The 17,688-nt window shown below is 38.8% G+C and overlaps 1 protein-coding gene across 1 annotated transcript in view; it reads left to right on the top strand.

Annotated features, from left to right (window-relative positions):
* The window catches only part of tbc1d13 (TBC1 domain family, member 13), a 33,899-nt gene that overhangs the window by 11,756 nt on the left and 4,455 nt on the right, over positions 1–17,688 (top strand). Inside the window, exons 5-9 of the mRNA XM_036587687.1 lie at positions 9,377–9,476; positions 9,685–9,767; positions 12,091–12,250; positions 14,138–14,348; positions 16,446–16,609. Coding sequence (XP_036443580.1) covers positions 9,377–9,476; positions 9,685–9,767; positions 12,091–12,250; positions 14,138–14,348; positions 16,446–16,609 — 718 coding nt within the window. The remainder of the gene's footprint in view (positions 1–9,376; positions 9,477–9,684; positions 9,768–12,090; positions 12,251–14,137; positions 14,349–16,445; positions 16,610–17,688) is intronic.

Genomic DNA, 17,688 nt, shown 5'->3' on the forward strand with positions numbered 1-17,688 from the left:
ATATCACAGGCTTGAATTAACGTACTTATGGTATGATTTACTGTAAAACGGCAGAATAAATGTCTAAAAATGTCACTTGAATGGATTTGACGCTTCAAATGTTGGTGTTTCAGTCACACACGGCCTCTCGTGGCTTATTGCTTTATTAACCATCACAAAGTTAATGTTAATTTTTTACTTAGTAATTTTATTACTATTTTATTAATCATTACTAATAAGCTACTATTCCTATTTTCTGCTTTTGTTATTTTAGAATACAGGGGTGGCGCAAAACCTCCAAAAGTGGTGGGGGAAGACGCATTGTTTCAAAAAAATAAAAAAATAAATAAATTTGGCTGGCCAAGTGACAAAAAGACAGAAGTCTAATCAAAACTACCTTTCATGTTATGCTAATGGCATGTCTCTGTAAACATATGTTCCATATTTAAAACCTATTTGTTTTACCTGTGAAGAGTGTCAGTATTTTTTGTTGACTCACTGCTTCACTGGGTTCAGCCTCAGTCAGCAAACTCTGCTAGTTACCATCTTTGAGGAACATCACACTCCTTTCATACTCGGCTCATTTTCCACCAGAGTTTGGGTTTTTGTGATATTGTATCTTTCTCATTTGGTTCAGTTGGTCTCACTCTGGGTCTACAGTGGACCTAATTACACGTGTGAGTGTTCATTTATTGGTCAGAAGTTTTGCAGGGATACAAGTGCTCTGTTACTCTCATGATCGCCACTGTTGAAAATAGGAACATAGGAAATAAGGCTGAGCGTCTTTGTATCACAAATAAATCAGTAACAATAAACCTTCTTCGATATCTGCTTTTTTATTATCGGTTTGCCAATTTAATCAGTCAGGTCACTGATGCTTTGCCAAAAAATATGTTTCACGATCTGTGAGCCAAAATCCAAAATCGTCTGCTGTTATTACACAGCATTTGAAATGAGCGTTTGTAAAGAGTAAAATGTTAGAGCAGGCAGATTATGATTATGATTATGATTATGATTATTATTCTGATGTTGAATTCTCTTGTTTTATTGGGACCTTTGTAAAAGCTCCTTCCCACCAGCAGCAAACTGAAGCAGGAGTCACTTAAAGCGATAAATCCAACAAAAACAAACTGAGGCCGAGCGCGTTAGCTTAGTGTATTGCTGTAAAACATTCTTACCAGATTAGTGAGCTGTCACTCACTTCCAAAGACGAGCTGTTTTAGGGTTTACTGTTTGACAGATGTCCCAGTCCAGCAGAAATGGAGCTTTTGATTGGTTCTGCCGCTGAGATTGACACTTTTCCTGTGGATAGGTCAGTGCTAGTGGTTCGTCGCTCTAGAACAGGGGTCGGCCACATGCAGCTCTTATACTGCCCTGTTGTGGCTCCACAGTAGAATCAGATTTGTAGGTAAAAATAAAATAATCCTCCTTTGCAGTAAAATAAAGCTCTGCTGATCGTTCTAACTGTTTTAACAATAAATGGTCTTAAGCGCTGGAGTTGATGTAGCCTATTTCTGCTAATTCATCCTTTAACCCTGAAGGCTGGCGTGCAGACTGCTGGTCACCACAGCAATGCAGACAGCAATCTCGCCTAGCTGGTAGCTAATAAAAAGGCAAAGAGAAAGATTTAGAGACGAGTTTACAGACTTATTTGTGTTTATAATCACTCTGCAACGAGAAACTGTCAAACTCGCAAGAGTGAAGTCAGCTTCTTGTTCTGATTTTCCCGTTCCACCTTAAATAGTGCAGCAGTTACATTCTGGAGCCTCAGGCACCTTTTAAGGTGGAATGGGAAAATTTGAAAAAGAAGCTGGCGAATTAGAATCTGACTTCAGCCTTGAAATAAATAAAATCGATCATTAGAGACATTTTACAATAAGCTGTTGTACTTTTGAGGAAAAGTTTCCTGCCGGAGATGCAAGAAAAGCGGCTATAGCTGTGCTAAAGCTTAAAGCAGAGCAAAGTAAGTCTGCGTTTTTGTTTAGCTATATTATATTTTCAGTCTGTACTAGTACATTAGCACATACTGAGACATATTTACAGCCAAGATGTTAAAATGAGCCGAATGCCCTCCCACCCCTGTGGTTCCAGTGGCCCTGTTAGAATAACAGTCACTAGTCTTTAAACTTTTAAACCTGAAGCTTATGCTCATGTGCTCTATTGTGAATGCTCATTAGATTAACTAATGTAAGATAACTTAGTTAATGTTCATAGTAAGCTAATTAGTTACCTTACGTAGCAAATAAACCGAGTGAAAACTTCAGCACTGGACCTTCTCTGTGTAAATGAACTTAAAGTATTACTCTAATTAACTCTATTTTTGTTGTTTTTTTTCTTGCTCAAGTAATTTTCTTTTAGCATTTTAATTGTGCTGCGTTCTCGCTGTAGCATTATTACTATTGTTAACAGGGTCTTCAGAACACATTCCATGGACCACAGTAACTGACACACACACACACGCACTATTTCCACATAGCCACTTCTACTTTCTACTTTCTTTCTGTGTACTATGTCGTTTCTTAATGCTGTTTCCGCAGCTCAAAACCAGAGCAACCTTCCATTTGCCATTTTCAGAGAAGTCACATGTATCAATATCTCCTAACTATGACTATGTGAATATCTACCCTTAGCTGATGTTTTATTAACCCAGTTCCAAAAAAGTTGTGACAGTAGGAAAATGTAAAATGTAAAATGTTGCACCTGTATTTGATTGAAAACAGTACAAAGATGTGATATTTAATGTTTCAACCACTTACCTTTTATTGTTTTTGTATATATACACACCATTCAGCCATAACATTAGTACCACCTCCTTGTTTATACACCCATTGTCCATTTTATCAGCTCCTCTTACTATATAGGTGCACTTTGTAGTTCTACAATTACAGACTGTAGTCCATCTGTTTCTCTGCACACTTTGTTACCCTGTTCTTCAGTGGGCAGGACCACCACAGAGCAGGTATTATTTGAGTGGTGGATCATTCTCAGCACTGCAGTGACACTGACATGGTGGTAGCGTGTTAGTGTGTGTTGCGCTGGTACGAGTGGATCAGACACAGCAGTGCTGCTGGAGTTTTTAAACACTGTGTCCACTCACTGTCCACTCTATTAGACACTCCTACCTTGTCAGTCCGCCTTGTAGATGTAAAGTCAGAGACGATAGCTCATCTGCTGCTGCACAGTTTGTGTTGGTCATCCTCTAGTCCTTCATCAGTGGTCACAGGACGCTGCCCACAGGACGCTGTTGTCTGGATATTTTTGGTTGGTGGACTATTCTCAGTCCAGCAGTGACACTGAGGTGTTTAAAAACTCCAGCAGCACTGCTGTGTCTGATCCACTCACACCAGCGCAACACACACTAACACACCACCACCACGTCAGTGTTACTGCAGTGCTGAGAATGATCCACCCACATATTACCTGCTCTGTCAGGGTCAATGAGGTCTTGACCACTGAAGAACAGGATAAAAGGGGGCTAACAAAGTATGCAGAGAAACAGATGGACTACAGTCTGTAATTGTAGAACTACAAAGTGCACCTATATAGTAAGTGGAGCTGATAAAATGGACAATGAGCTTAGGAACAAGGAGGTGGTCATAATGTTATGCCTGATCGGTGTATATTTACACATCCTCCATATAGAACACACTTAAATATGGCATTTTTCTGCAAAATGTTTTCTCCCAACCAGTTAAATAGAGTAAATAACCAGTAATTGTGCACAGAAATGTGCAGATGTGTTCTCTGTAGAGGATATGTTAACTTTTCACTTCAATCAACAAAACATGTCATTTGAGCAGAGGCACCTAAATTTACACACACAACAGTATCAGTAACAGTTTCAGTGCAAAAAACAACCTACTGGTCAGCTAAGCTGTGCTGGACATTGTAGAGGATGTTTTTACTTTAAACTACATGGCTACACAAAAAAACAGCAGTTTTACCTACACACACAAATACACACACACACGCATACACAGAGTTCAGTGCTGCTGACTTGAGCGTTACTGCAGCTGCTGTTCAGCTTCTGCTTTAATTATTTATGATTACCCACAGCCCTCGGAGAGGGTCTTGTAGTTTTGAGTAGCTGTGAGATGGTGAACCATAGTGTTAGATGTTTAGATATGTGACACATGGTACAGATATTCGTTTACCACAGACAAAGAGGGGGGGGGGTAGTATCAGAGCCTTCAAGTCAAGTGATCTTTGTTGTTCCGTATTATACAACAGTTTGTTCCGGCCACGCAAGCTGATTGGTTGAGAAGCGTTCTAACCGTGCTGATACTTCGCCACATCACGTTTTTTTCCCAAACGCTGTATTACTCTGCTGAGACGCTGTTGCTAAGCAACGACTTTGACAGCTGTAGGAGACGCTCAAGACATTTGAACATTTTTACTTCTTACTTTAGGCACGAACAGAAAATGGATTTTAAGATCACATTTGACCGACAGCCGATTTGGTCAGACTCTGAAGATGAGACCACACTAAATTCAGAAACTGTCATCACCACTGAGCAGCTTTTCAGTCGGCAGCTGTAACGTGAAGAACACCAAACAACCTGGAATCAGCCAGAAATGAACCCAATACCATTCGCCAAACTAAATGGGCTGTAAGATGCTTTACAGACTGGCTGGAACAAAACAACATTAATACTGATCTGGCAAAAACTGACAAAACTGAGCTAAACTTGATATTGCGGCAGTTTTATGGCTCAGTCCGATTTGGTCAGACTCTGAAGATCAGACTACACGTTTGTTGAATGGTATTCGGTTCATTTCTGGCTGATTCCAGGTTGTTTAAATGTTCTTCAGTCACAGCTACCGAATGAAAAGCTGCTCAGTGGTGATGACAGTTTGGGAATTTAGTGTAAGCAGCTGGAGAACGAACTGCAGGCTGTGCAGCGAGTGGGTGGAGTTCGTTACTCTGACGTAGCAACAAGCTGCTTGTTAAGGAACTATAATTTGGTGGAAGGAACTGCTAACATTAAAACATATTAAATGCCGCCTTCACGGCCCAGTTTATTAATTTATTACTTTATTCATTTAACTGTTGTATAAAAGCATTAGAACGCTCGAGGGAGTGTGTTATCGCGAATAACATCACAGCTGTGATTTGGTCGCAGGCACGAGCCAAAGGCGATAACACACTCCCTCTCGTGTTCTATTGCTTAAATATAACTTGTATACATTGGAACCAAATTTTGTTCTTCAGGTCCCAAACACACAATAGCAGCACTTTACACAGTGCAGATAAGTGATATTTATTTATTTAAATGAAGAATTCCAAAGTTTGGAGTCACATTTTGTTGTAGTGTAATAATTTATACTGTGTGCCAAAAGGTATTTTTCGACATTTTAATCAGTAAAAGTAGTGAAAAAGTAAAAAAGTAGTGATTTGAATACTATACTATAATTATGTATTTCCTTTTTTTTTTTTTTTTTTTCTTTTTTTTTCTTTTTTTTTGTGTCACATTATCTCCCCTGCACGGAGCCCCTAAGGGGCCGTGGTTAAAACAGTTAATGACATTCCGTTCCCTCGCAAATGTTTTGCATTCCCTCGTAAAATATATGCTTGTCAGACAGGATGCAAGGTAGGACCAGAGGTGCCCAACGACACATTAGAGCTTTGTTTTTAGCATAGCTAACGTTAAAAGCCGGTTTCCCAGTTTCGCCAGTCTGTGCTGAGTTCATTCAGCAATTGTTCTCTGTAGTTTCTGTAAATGTAGCTTTTACTGTATGAGGACACTCGACCTCAGTTTCAGTTTGAGTCACTAATAACACAATCATGTTTGATTTTGAGAAGCGACATGTCTTTATATTTTAATCCAAGATCAACATAAAATTCAATGAGCTGCTCCGTCTCTGAGCTTAAGCAAAGCACAGCTTTTGCAAGCAAATGCAAACAGTGTGCGAGGGAACGCAATGTCATTAACCTTTTAAGCTACAGCCCCTTAGGGGTCCCGTACCCTTGAGATTTTATCTCTACTTTTGAAATTAGATGTATTCTGGATATTAATTCTCAAGACTATACAGCTTTATTGGTCATTTTAGTGTCATCTACAGCTCTGTTCATCACTGTGGACACATTTAGCAGTTCTTCATTTTTATTTACAGCTTTCTACTAATTATGTAACACCTGTACGAATAGTATATTAAAGTCATTATATGCTTTTATCAACAACCAATTTACTTATAACCAAGTTAGTTTTATAATGTTGAGGCTTTTTATGGTACATGCAGTTGTTTAGTGTTGTAGAAGTACTGATGACAGCCGTACACTCAGAAGAGCATATCGCTGCTGTCAGAACGAAACCTCGTATCTCCTAAAAGGTAACTTTACAGGACGAGGAAAAGTCGTTCTTAACTTTTAATGAAAGTAAATGGATACATAATTTTGAACCATTTCTGTTGGTTCATTCAGCATGAAAGTTTGACACATCATAAAGGGAAACTGGCCTTTTCAAATTATGTTTAAAAGAAAAACAGCAAAAATGGAGATACGAGGTTTTGTGCCAACAGCAGCCATATAGTGATGTAATTTATCACAATAATGAAAACATTTTGTTATATTGTCCCCCTCTATCTTTAGGGAACACGTATACATATTGCTGTTGATTGATTGTTTGCTAAAATGAGAGAAAAGTGTTTTGAACCACTTTTAGTCGGTATACTAATACAGTGGTTCCCAGCCCTGGTCCTGAAGTACTTACTGCCCTGCACATTTTGGCGTTTCCCCTTTTTCCAGTGCACCTCATCCAACAAATCATCTTATTAACAAGCCCTTCATGACTTGAAGTGGGTGTGCTGAGAGCGGGGAGAACGCTGAACCGTGCAGGGCTGGGGCTACTCCAGGACCAGGGTTGGGAACCTGTGCATTAACTCACTGAAATTGCTTATTTCCTAGTTTTGATTCCCCAAACTTGTTGCAATGCTTCGCGTGTTGAGCCTGAAACCTTGGCTTTCACTTCTAGAACAGGAAGTAAGCGTTCTCTGTGTGAGTAAATCCATTCAGAAGGCTTTGTCTCAGCATATTAGTGGCGGCAAACAAGGCTGATATGACAAGATATCCAATAAAAGTTTCCTGTTGAATGTTAAAAAGTATGGGCAAATGAGTGTTTCAGCTCAGGCTGATTCTTGAATGAGGCACAATACAGGGCAACCAGTCACAACAGAGCTCCTTTACATATATTAAAGCAATAAGCCACGAGAGGCTGCGCGTTACTGCGATTTTAACACGGGAAGGGTGTTCTTAGGCACAGCTCGAAGTGGCGTGCCTAAAACTCCCTTCCCTGTGATAAAATACACAATAGTTTAGATTTATTATTAGTTATTTATTAGTTATTATTAATAATAATCAACATAAACAAGTATTCCACCAAGAAATGTAGTTTCATTACAGTTTTTTTATCGATGCCAAGCAACCATGGACCGCAGAATGAGGAGAATGTTCAGTCGCCCATCGCTGTATATTGTCGTCATTTGAATTTTTTTAACTTTTTGTCGTATAACAATGAACATATGATAACACAGCACTGTTTAATGCAAAAACGTTCACTTTATAAGTACGTTTTGCTCTCCAAATTACCACCACGAGTCGTATTTAGCACCAATCCAGCGGCGCCCCTCTTCTCACGCTGGAGCTGAATCTCAAATGTCTCCCTGCTCCCTACATAGTGCACTACGTAGGAATTTAAATACTGGATCCTGCAGCCCAACGGTGTGAAATACAGCTAAGAAATAGTGATTTGGGACTGCCGTTTGGGATTCAGCCGGAGTTTGACGCGACTTCTGACTGAAACGCAAACATTTGAAGCATGTAATCCATTCAAGTGACATTTTTTTAGACTTTTATGCTGCTGTTTTACAGTAAATCATACCATAAGTACTTTTATTTAAGTTTATGATATTAATGATGAAGTTATTTAGGCTGTTGGCTAATTTTTAGCATGTTAGCTAGCTGACCAGCCTGGTTCTAGTAAAGAACATAAGTCTCTAAGCCCCTCAGTTTAAACAAAAAACGGGTTCTTGCTTCATCAGTATACTCAATGGTCCATGCGAGCAGCATTACAGTTAAAGATTTTTGTTAGTCAGTAAACTTCCAGTGCGTTCAGCCTTTGTACTTAGACATATTAACAAAAAAGTAGATCTTCATAAGCATAAACAAATATATGTTTAAAACACAGAAATGAGATGGGGGGGGGGAGTACGCTCTATATATACGTGTGTGTAAAGGTTACATAAAAATATGTTCTCTTGCTCTCAGGAATAACATTAAGCAACACTACAATGGGAAAAGCTGTAGAGCCATAGTAAAGACTTTAGACACCCCCTTCAGTACTGTTGGTGCGATAATATGCAAGTGGAAATTTCATGGAACCACAGCTTATCATCACAGGACAAATACGCCACGCAAGACCTCACAACACACTCTCAGACTAATGATAATTTTTGGCAGTAATTCAGCTTGTCATGTTTGGAGAAAGAAGGGTTGCCAAGTATGCTTTTAATCAACACAACTTTTCACGCACACACAGTACAGTTAGTTGTATGCATGAGTTTTGGTGCCCCTGGTCAAACAACATGTTTTGTTGATTCTCTAAGTGTAAATAAGTGAACACATCCTCTACAGAGACACACTACTGCACTTTTAATACACAATTACTGTTTATTTACTGAATGCAACACATTTCTAAAACATAAAATGTGGCCTGTGCAAAAGTTGTGTGTTTTATGTTTTGTGTTTTTCTAACATGGTAAACTCATGTTTAGCATGTTAGAATAAAAGAAAAAACAATACAGAAATTGTTTGTTGAAGAAAATGTATGTTGAAATGTGCAGAAATTGAAGTTTGTCCCCTGTAGAGAAGTTTTCACTTAGAACCGCCCCTCCAAAAAAAAAGGAATTTGGATCAAATTCAAGTCATGAAGGTTCATGAATATTCATCAGAATCAAAATTGTAAAGTGAGATATCACTTTAGACAATTGTCTTGGCTGTAAGAGGAAATAATAATAACAGTAATAATAATAATTAGGACATACAGTAAAAAATTTAAAATGTCTATTAACTGATTTATGCATTACTGAAATGTTATTATAATTGTATCATAAGTTAATTTTACTAATTCAAATAAAAGCATTAACCCTTAAAAATATATCTCATAACCTATGACCTCATCCCCACCCCCCCATCCTGACTGCTGTTCTCATGTAATAATACGAAATCTGAAAATATAACAATATATTACATTATATTATTTAGTTACTGTTAATAAAGTGTCAGTTTGTTGATCAGTGTTAGTGATGAGCACCAGGTCACTGTGGTTGGTAGACCATCAGTGCGTTTAAGGCCTAAAATGTGAATGTTTATCCTCTGGTGCTGTTGAATGTGAATGTTCAGGGAGCTGTACGCCCAGTTCCTGAAGGAGATGATCATCCAGCCGGGAATAGCCAAAGCCAACCTGGGCCTGTCCAGAGAGGACGTGACCATGGAGGATCACGTAAGTAAACTTTCCGTCTGCCCCCACCTCCCTGCTGAGCATCTCAGTTTAGCCTGCATGTTCATGATATCTACAGAATTTTGCATTTAATATAGTGTAAATCTGCTTGACTAGGATTGTTTCCTGCCATGCAGACTGTTCTGTAGTGTAACATGATTACTTAATAGGAATTAAATTCTCTCTCCCTCTCTCTTTTTTCTCTGTCTAGCCTCTGAACCCAAATCCTGAGAGCCGATGGAACAATTACTTCAAGGACAATGAGGTTCTGCTACAGATTGATAAAGATGTTAGGTATGCTGTTCTCACAGCCTGGAAGGAAAACTTCAGTACTGTGATAGTTTGGTGAAAGTCAGATTTGCACGGTTTCCTTATAGTATAGTCAATCAGCCAAGACATGTCTGAAGTTTGCTTAAGTGTTTTTTTATTTTAATAGACTTGCTTAAGTAGTTTCTGACACTGTGCACCGATCAGGCATAACATTATGACCATCTCCTTGTTTCTACGCTCATCGTCCATTTTATCAGCTCCACTTACTATATAGGTGGACTTTGTAGTTCTACAGTTACAGACTGTAGTCCATCTGTTTCTCTGCATACTTTGTTAGCCCCCTTTTACCCTGTTCTTCAGTGGTCAGGACCCCCATGGACCCTCACAGAGCAGGTACTATTTGGGTGGTGGATCATTCTCAGCACTGCAGTAACACTGACGTGGTGGTGGTGGTGTGTTAGTGTGTGTTGCGCTGGTGTGAGTGGATCAGACACAGCAGTGCTGCTGGAGTTTTTAAACACCTCAGTGTCACTGCTGGACTGAGAATAGTCCACCAACCAAAAATATCCAGACAACAGCGTCCTGTGGGCAGCGTCCTGTGACCACTGATGAAGGACTAGAGGATGACCAACACAAACTGTGCAGCAGCAGATGAGCTATCGTCTCTGACTTTACATCTACAAGGCGGACTGACAAGGTAGGAGTGTCTAATAGAGTGGACAGTGAGTGGACCCTGTTCGTCCACCTTGTAGTTGTCAAGTCAGAGACAGTAGCACGTCTGTTGTTGCACAGTCAGTCATCCTCTGGTGGTCACAGGACACTGTTGATTCAATATTTTTGGTTCTCAGTCCAGCAGTGACACAGAGGTGTTTAAAAACTCCAGCAGCACTGCTGTGTCTGATCCACTCGTGCCAGCGCAACACACACTAACACACCACCACCACGTCAGTGTTACTGCAGTGCTGAGAATGATCCACCACCCATATAGTACCTGCTCTGTGAGGGTCCATGAGGTCTTGACCACTGAAGAACAGGGTAAAAGGGGGCTAACAAAGTATGCAGAGAGACAGACAAATGGACAATGAGCGTAGAAACAAGGAGGTGGTCATAATGTTACGCCTGATCAGTGTATATGTAATAGCATATCAATATCTATCCATCAGTATGTTGGACACGAGTAAGTTGCATAGATAAAACTGAAGTAGCAGTCAGTCTCGATTCTGTCTTTATCGTACTTTTGTCCATGTTTATAGATAACAGTGTGTCTTGAACCACATAAGCAAGTCTGTTAGAGATTGCTTAACAACTCCACTCGGTTTAAGGTGTGTAAAGTTTGATACATGCAGTTTGAACAATGATAATTGGTGGAATATAAACTTCCGTCACTTGTTAGCAACATTGGCCTCATGGCTCTAGTGCAGGGGTCGACAACCCAAATGTTAAGAGGAGCCATTTTGTCCTTTCAGCAAAAATCAAACCACCTTGGGAGCCACAACATTTTATGTCCGTTTTACCATCTTGGCTGTAAATATGTCTCAGTATATGCTGATGTTCTAGCATAGGCTAAAAAATATAATATAAACGTAAAGGCAGACTTACTTTGCTCTGCTTTAAGCTTTAGTTCAGCTGTAGCTGCTTTTCTCGCAACTCTGGCAGGAAACTTTTCCAAAAGTAGAACAGTTTCTTGTAAAATTTTTTGCGAGGCTGAAGTCGCTTCTCATTTGCCAGCTTTTCGTCTGAATTTTCCTGTTCCACATTAAATGGTGCCTGCTGAACGGGAAAATTCGAATGAGAAGCTGAGGTTTGTGACTTTTTAGTGTTTGAAAGTTTCTCGTTGCAGATTAAATGTATCAGGAAACCAGCTGGAGTGATTATAAATGCATAAGAGTCCATTTGTCTCCAAATTATCCATGTTGTCTTAGATCTTTGTCTTTGCCTTTTTTTTGTTAGCTACTAGCTAGGCAAGATTGTTGTCTGAGTTGCTATGGTGACCAGCAGTCTGTACGCCAACCTTCAGGGTTACAGGTTGGTGAATTAGCACATATAGGCTACTTTAACTCGAGCGTTTAAGACCATTTATTGTTAAAACTGTGTTGAACGATCAGCAGAGCTTTATTTTACTGCAAAGGAGGATTATTTTATCTTTACCTACAAATCTAATTCTGCTGTGGAGCCACAACAGAGCAGTAAAAGAGCTGCATGTTGCCGACCCCTGATCTAGTGCAAAAGTAACGAAGCAAACTTCAGACACCAAACATGACAACATTTGAGGTAAATGAAGAAAATGTATACATTTTATTTTTTGCCAGATGATAACTTTAGTAATGATCTCTTCTCCTGCTTATAGACGGTTGTACCCAGACATGGCGTTCTTCCAGAGGCCCACTGAATTTCCCTGCCAGCTGATCCTGGACCCCCAAAACGAGTATGAAACCCTCCGCCGACGTGTGGAGCAAACTACACTTAAAGCACAAACTGTCGACCGCAACCGCAGTGGAGTCACTAATGTGAGTGTCTGTGTGAGCCTGTATTTACAGGTGTTTTTCATTTCTAATATGTGTTGCTGATATTATTTGTGACCTGTTTGCTTTGGTCAGTGCTCAGATGGTCAAACACAGGTGAGTATTTGTGCGAAGTGTGTGCGTGTGCGCGCATGCGCGTGTATGTGTGGGTCTACTTGTCTTGCTACTGTTGTGAGGACCAAATGTGCTCACAATGATAGGACAACAAAAGATTTTGTACAGGTGAGGACCGTTTTGCTTTTTGCTGTTTTCACCACTAATTCTACTGAGGTTGAGGTTAGGATTAAGTTTAGGTGCTACAGGTGCTTCTGTAGGTGATACAGAAGTCTTTGGAAGTCCTCACAAGTATAGTGAGACCAACGTGTGTGTGTGTGTGTCTGGTTGGCGCTTGTTGACCCTGTACAGCAGTTTGAAAAGCAGATTTTTACAGATAAGGAATCTTTGTAGGTAAATGTGAAGGTTGTTTTGTTTTTTTTTTGTAAGAGAAACTTACTGTGTCTGTAACTAATCTAATCAAGTTAATAATAATAATAATTATAATAATTATAATAATAATAATTATAATAATCGAATATAGGAGGGATTTTTGGGTTCTTTTACAAAAAGTGCTTAGACGGTCATACAGGACAGCTGGATCTATGCTTGAAATCAGGGGTTAAACTGGGATTTCTGAAGTTTTTTTGGTATTTATTTTTTATGGATGTCACCAAAATGGAAAAAGTGATGCTCAGTTAATGTGATATTATAGAAAGTTCTCAGCATTGGTGTTGTGATGTTCACATGATTCACAGGTGCCGTAGCTCTGCTCCGGTGCACTCCAACCCGGTTTAACCCCAGCTTATTTAGCTAATTTCAACAGCTACTGAAAATCCATGGAAAAATTCTGAGCCATATGCAGTTCCTTTTCAAGTTTAGGCTTCTATTGTCTAAGAAATAATAGGCCCATATTTATCAGATATAACTTTAGAGCATATTATAGCTGGTTAGTTATTAGTGTGTCAGCCCTCCCTTTAGCTTTAGCCAGTGTCCTATAGCTCCTGCAGCACTGAGCCCCTCTCTAACTCACCTGTTTCAACCCCTCAGCTCATTAAACGCCTTCATGAAGGTAAAATTGGGATGTTGGAGCAGGAGAAGACTAAAATATTCAGTGTTCTTTAACTGCTCGGATCTGTCTGGCTCTTTCTGTTGATAATTTTTAAAATGCAATTCGAAACACTTCTTGTTAGCTTTTTGCTTTATTTGTTAATTGTTTTATCTCCATTATTTCATTAGTTTTCTGTTTCATAGTTTCGCTTTATTTACATTCTACATTTCTTTTCCTGTTTTTCCTGTTGACTTCATTTATTGCCCAGTCCAAACCCCTCTAATTATTTTTTGTTCTTGTTTTTCGCACAGTTTTGTGATGCACTTTGAGATGTACGTATGTAAAATGCAATGAAATTAAGTTAGAGTAATGATAACAATAATAATGATAATAAAAAAATATTATTATTATTATTATTATTATTATTATTGGATGTTATTGCAGGACCAGGATTCAGTAACATTGGATTAAACTAAAATATCCTAAATTAGACTATTGTGCTGTGTTTTCTAAAGCAGAACTGTTAGTCATGCTAAAGCAGCACAGCAGGGTTTAACGGCCCATTTCTCTTTTCTTTTTTTACTCATACATATTATGAATATTTCGTATTGTACATATTGAATGCATATCTGTTATAAAGCTTTGGTTTTATTATTACCTCTGCGTGTGTTACTGCTAATGCAAAATAAGTCTTTACTGTCTCTGTCCCTGAGAGAGCATCGTTTTTGCAGATGTTATCTCAGGTGACTGGACCTGACTGGATTTGACCTTTGTCCTGTGCCCTGTAGGTGAGCTCCCCGGGGAAGGCTCTGAACCTGTACCCCTCTAACGAGTACGAGGTGCTGCCGAACGGCTGTGAGGCGCACTGGGAGGTGGTGGAGCGGATCCTGTTCATCTACGCCAAGCTGAACCCCGGCATCGCCTACGTTCAGGGCATGAACGAAATCGTAGGACCTATTTACTACACCTTCGCCACGGACCCCAACAAAGAGTGGAAAGGTACTAAGTGGTTCTTTGAGTGAACTCTTATTAATATTTCGCTGCTGTCGGAACAAAACCTTGTATCTTCAGAATGAGAACTTTCATCCGTAGCCGGGAGCCCAAGAGAGCACAATTGGCTTCACTCTCTCGGGGTGGGTAGGATGGCCCCCCTCTCCCCCCATCACTCATTGCGAGGCTAGTCAGCGCAGGCATCTGTTAGCTGACGTAACAGATCTGGCGGTTGGCGCTTTCCTCCGTGTGTGTTCGGCTGTGCAGTAACGTTGCGTGAGCGGCAGTTCGAAAACTGGCTTCAGAGGTCTCGGAGGAAGCCTGTATTAGCCTTCACCCTCCTAGCACTGGTGGTATCGTGTGATTGGGGGAGTCCTAACTAGCGGGTAGAACTGGAGATGAGTAAATTGGGCAGAAAATTGGGGAAAATCCAAAAAAAAACAAAAAAAAACCAAAATGAGAACTTTACAGGAGAAGGAAAAAACATACTGTACTTCTAATGTAAGTCAATGGAACCAGACATTTTTCCAAGTAAATTTTGCCCATTTCTTTTGCTTCATTCATCATTAAATTAAAACACAATATAAAGGGCAAAAGACATTTTCAAGTTTTGTCAAAAACTGAAAAATGACAAAAATGGAGATTTGGAGCGATTTGTTTAATGAAACAGGCATTTGAAAAAAAGGCCTGTGTAGTTTGAAATAAATAAAAAGAAAAAAGAAAAAAGCTGTTGCTTGAGTAGTAAAAATGGGTGAAATGTCCATCCCTAAAAAATAACAGGGCACTTTATCTTAATGATTAGAAATGCAAGAAATGTTATCTTGCCTGTAGCGTTAACCTGGTTAAAACAAACATGGAGGTACACTGCGTGTCAAAAGTTTGGGGACAGCTTGCTCCCTTTGTTCTTTATTTATTGACTGATGTTTGATTTCCACTGTGACTTCAGTTAATTGGGAAAAAACAGCTGCAAATGTTAGCATAAATCAGCTGTTTGCTGATCCTTTGGGTATATTTATCCTCAACACTCAACTTCACGTTCATCAAAGTATCTTCCTTGGTATGAAGAGCTGGTTATTAATAATGATATGATTTTTTTTTCCCCCAAAACTACTGTTAAAAGCACATGTTGAAACTCTTATGGCCCACATGTGCTTTAAACAGCTGGAAAGATTGAGTGCTGATAAGTGCTGACTTCACAACAAGGGCATAAAATGTGTGGGGTTTGGCTTTATTCTCGAAACAGCTCTGTCACTAATACTGAACACGAACATTTACATGTGTGGTAATGTTGTCCATGTTATAGACCTGCTTATTCTTTGTGTCAAGTTATTGCAAACCCACAAAGGAAATGCACTGAGAGGAAAGCACACTCATGCTGCCACCTACAGGACGAACAGAGGCGTTGGGTCAAAATGCACAGACCAGGGGTGTAAATCGCTGACCACAAAATGATTCATTTATTTGGTAACAGTACTTAGAAAACGATTCATTGCATTGTGAAATTTCTAATTTCACCACAGTTCAGTTTGATTGTATTGGTATGGTTCAATTCATTTGGTCAGCATTTATAAAAAAAAAAGTTAAATTTATTATGTAATTATTAAAAAAAATACAGAGTTCACAAACTTGAACGAAGGATCTATTTAGACAAGAAAAAATGTTCTTATATAATAAATTATATTGTAATAGAGATATTATTTATTCATTTGAAAAATTGACAAATTGAAAGAGACCTGCTCTGTGAGGGTCCATGGGGGTCCTGACCACTGAAGAACAGGGTAAAAGAGGGCTAACAAAGTATCAGAGAAACAGATGGACTACAGTCTGTAATTGTAGAACTACAAAGTGCACCTATATAGTAAGTGGAGCTGATAAAATGGACAATGAGCATAGAAACAAGGAGTTGGTCATCATCTTATGCCTGATCGGTATATATCCATTACAACATATACATTACAACTTGTCATTTGCCTGGAGTGTTCAAACTTTTGCATATGACTGTTTGTAAGTTATTATGATATTGGATTTATTACCCAGCACTGTCCTCATCCTTTGGTGAATTCTGAATGTTTATTGAAGGTTTTTTTTCATGTTCCCCCCCTTTAGAGCATGCAGAGGCAGACACGTTCTTCTGTTTCACCAACCTGATGTCAGAGAACCGGGACAATTTCATCAAGAGCCTGGACGACTCGCAGTGCGGAATAACATATAAGATGGAGAGTGTCTTCTCCATGCTCAAAGAGAAGGATGTGGAGCTCTACATGAAGCTGGTGAGCATCCCTCTCAAACCCAGTCACGCCAACAGCAGTAGGAGTGTTTGTGTTTGAAACATTAATCTGTTTTCGTTTGTTTTTTCATTATTTCTCTTAGTTTCTGTCTGTCTTCTTCTTATCTTTTTCTGTCTGTCTCTATTTTTGTGCAATATCGTATTGCATCATATGTACCACACCTTGCACATAAGTTTATATTCACTATTGTTTTTATACCTCTTTTCAGAGGTGACATTTACTCTGTTACATTTCCTTAAAGTGCTCATATCCAGCACTGTTAGTGGCTTTAAGCAGTTTGGGCAGTTGTTTAGGGCCCCACAAGTGCATAGTGGTTGGTTTTTATTTTTGTTTTTTGTTTTTTTGGGTGTCAATCAGGATATTAGAAGAATATCTTTCGAAAAATATTTTATGAAGATATCAATTACCTTTCTTCCAAGAAATAATGTATGCCACTTAACTATTTTTATTATTATATTTCCACATATATAATTTATTTAGATTTATTAGTTTAATTTCTATTCATTTTTATTATTATAAACAAACAGTTCAGTCATATAAACTTCACAGAAATGAATAAAGGTCATCTATACGGTCATATAAACACCCCCAGTCAAATGACATGTTGTTTCTAAGAGAAAACAAGTTAACTCATCCTCTACAGGGAACACACTGTAAAAAAATTATATTTCCTGCAAATTTTAGTGCACAATTTCTATTTATTGTGTTGAGTTTAATATATTGGGGTACAAATTGTAAATAATAATTTTTTTCAACCAGTAAAAAAAGTTAAATTCAGCAAATAAACAGTAATTGTGTATTAAAATGTGCAGTAGTGTGTTCTCTGTAGAGGATGTGTTCACTTATTTTCATATGTCATTTGACCAGGGGTGCCTAGACTTTTGCATACAACTCTGTAGGCATTATAGAAGTGAAGGATGCTTTAATTTATTTTTGCATGCAAAATCATACAGTTCAGGTGGGTGGGAGACCCCCAAGGGTGGTGTTACTTTCAATTCTTAACTTTTCTCTCTTTTATTTTCTTAGTTTTTTCCTCCCTCTGCATGTCCTGTATGTTTTAT

Source organism: Colossoma macropomum, unplaced genomic scaffold (genome assembly GCF_904425465.1).
Source record: "Colossoma macropomum unplaced genomic scaffold, Colossoma_macropomum, whole genome shotgun sequence".
Lineage (NCBI taxonomy): Eukaryota > Metazoa > Chordata > Actinopteri > Characiformes > Serrasalmidae > Colossoma > Colossoma macropomum.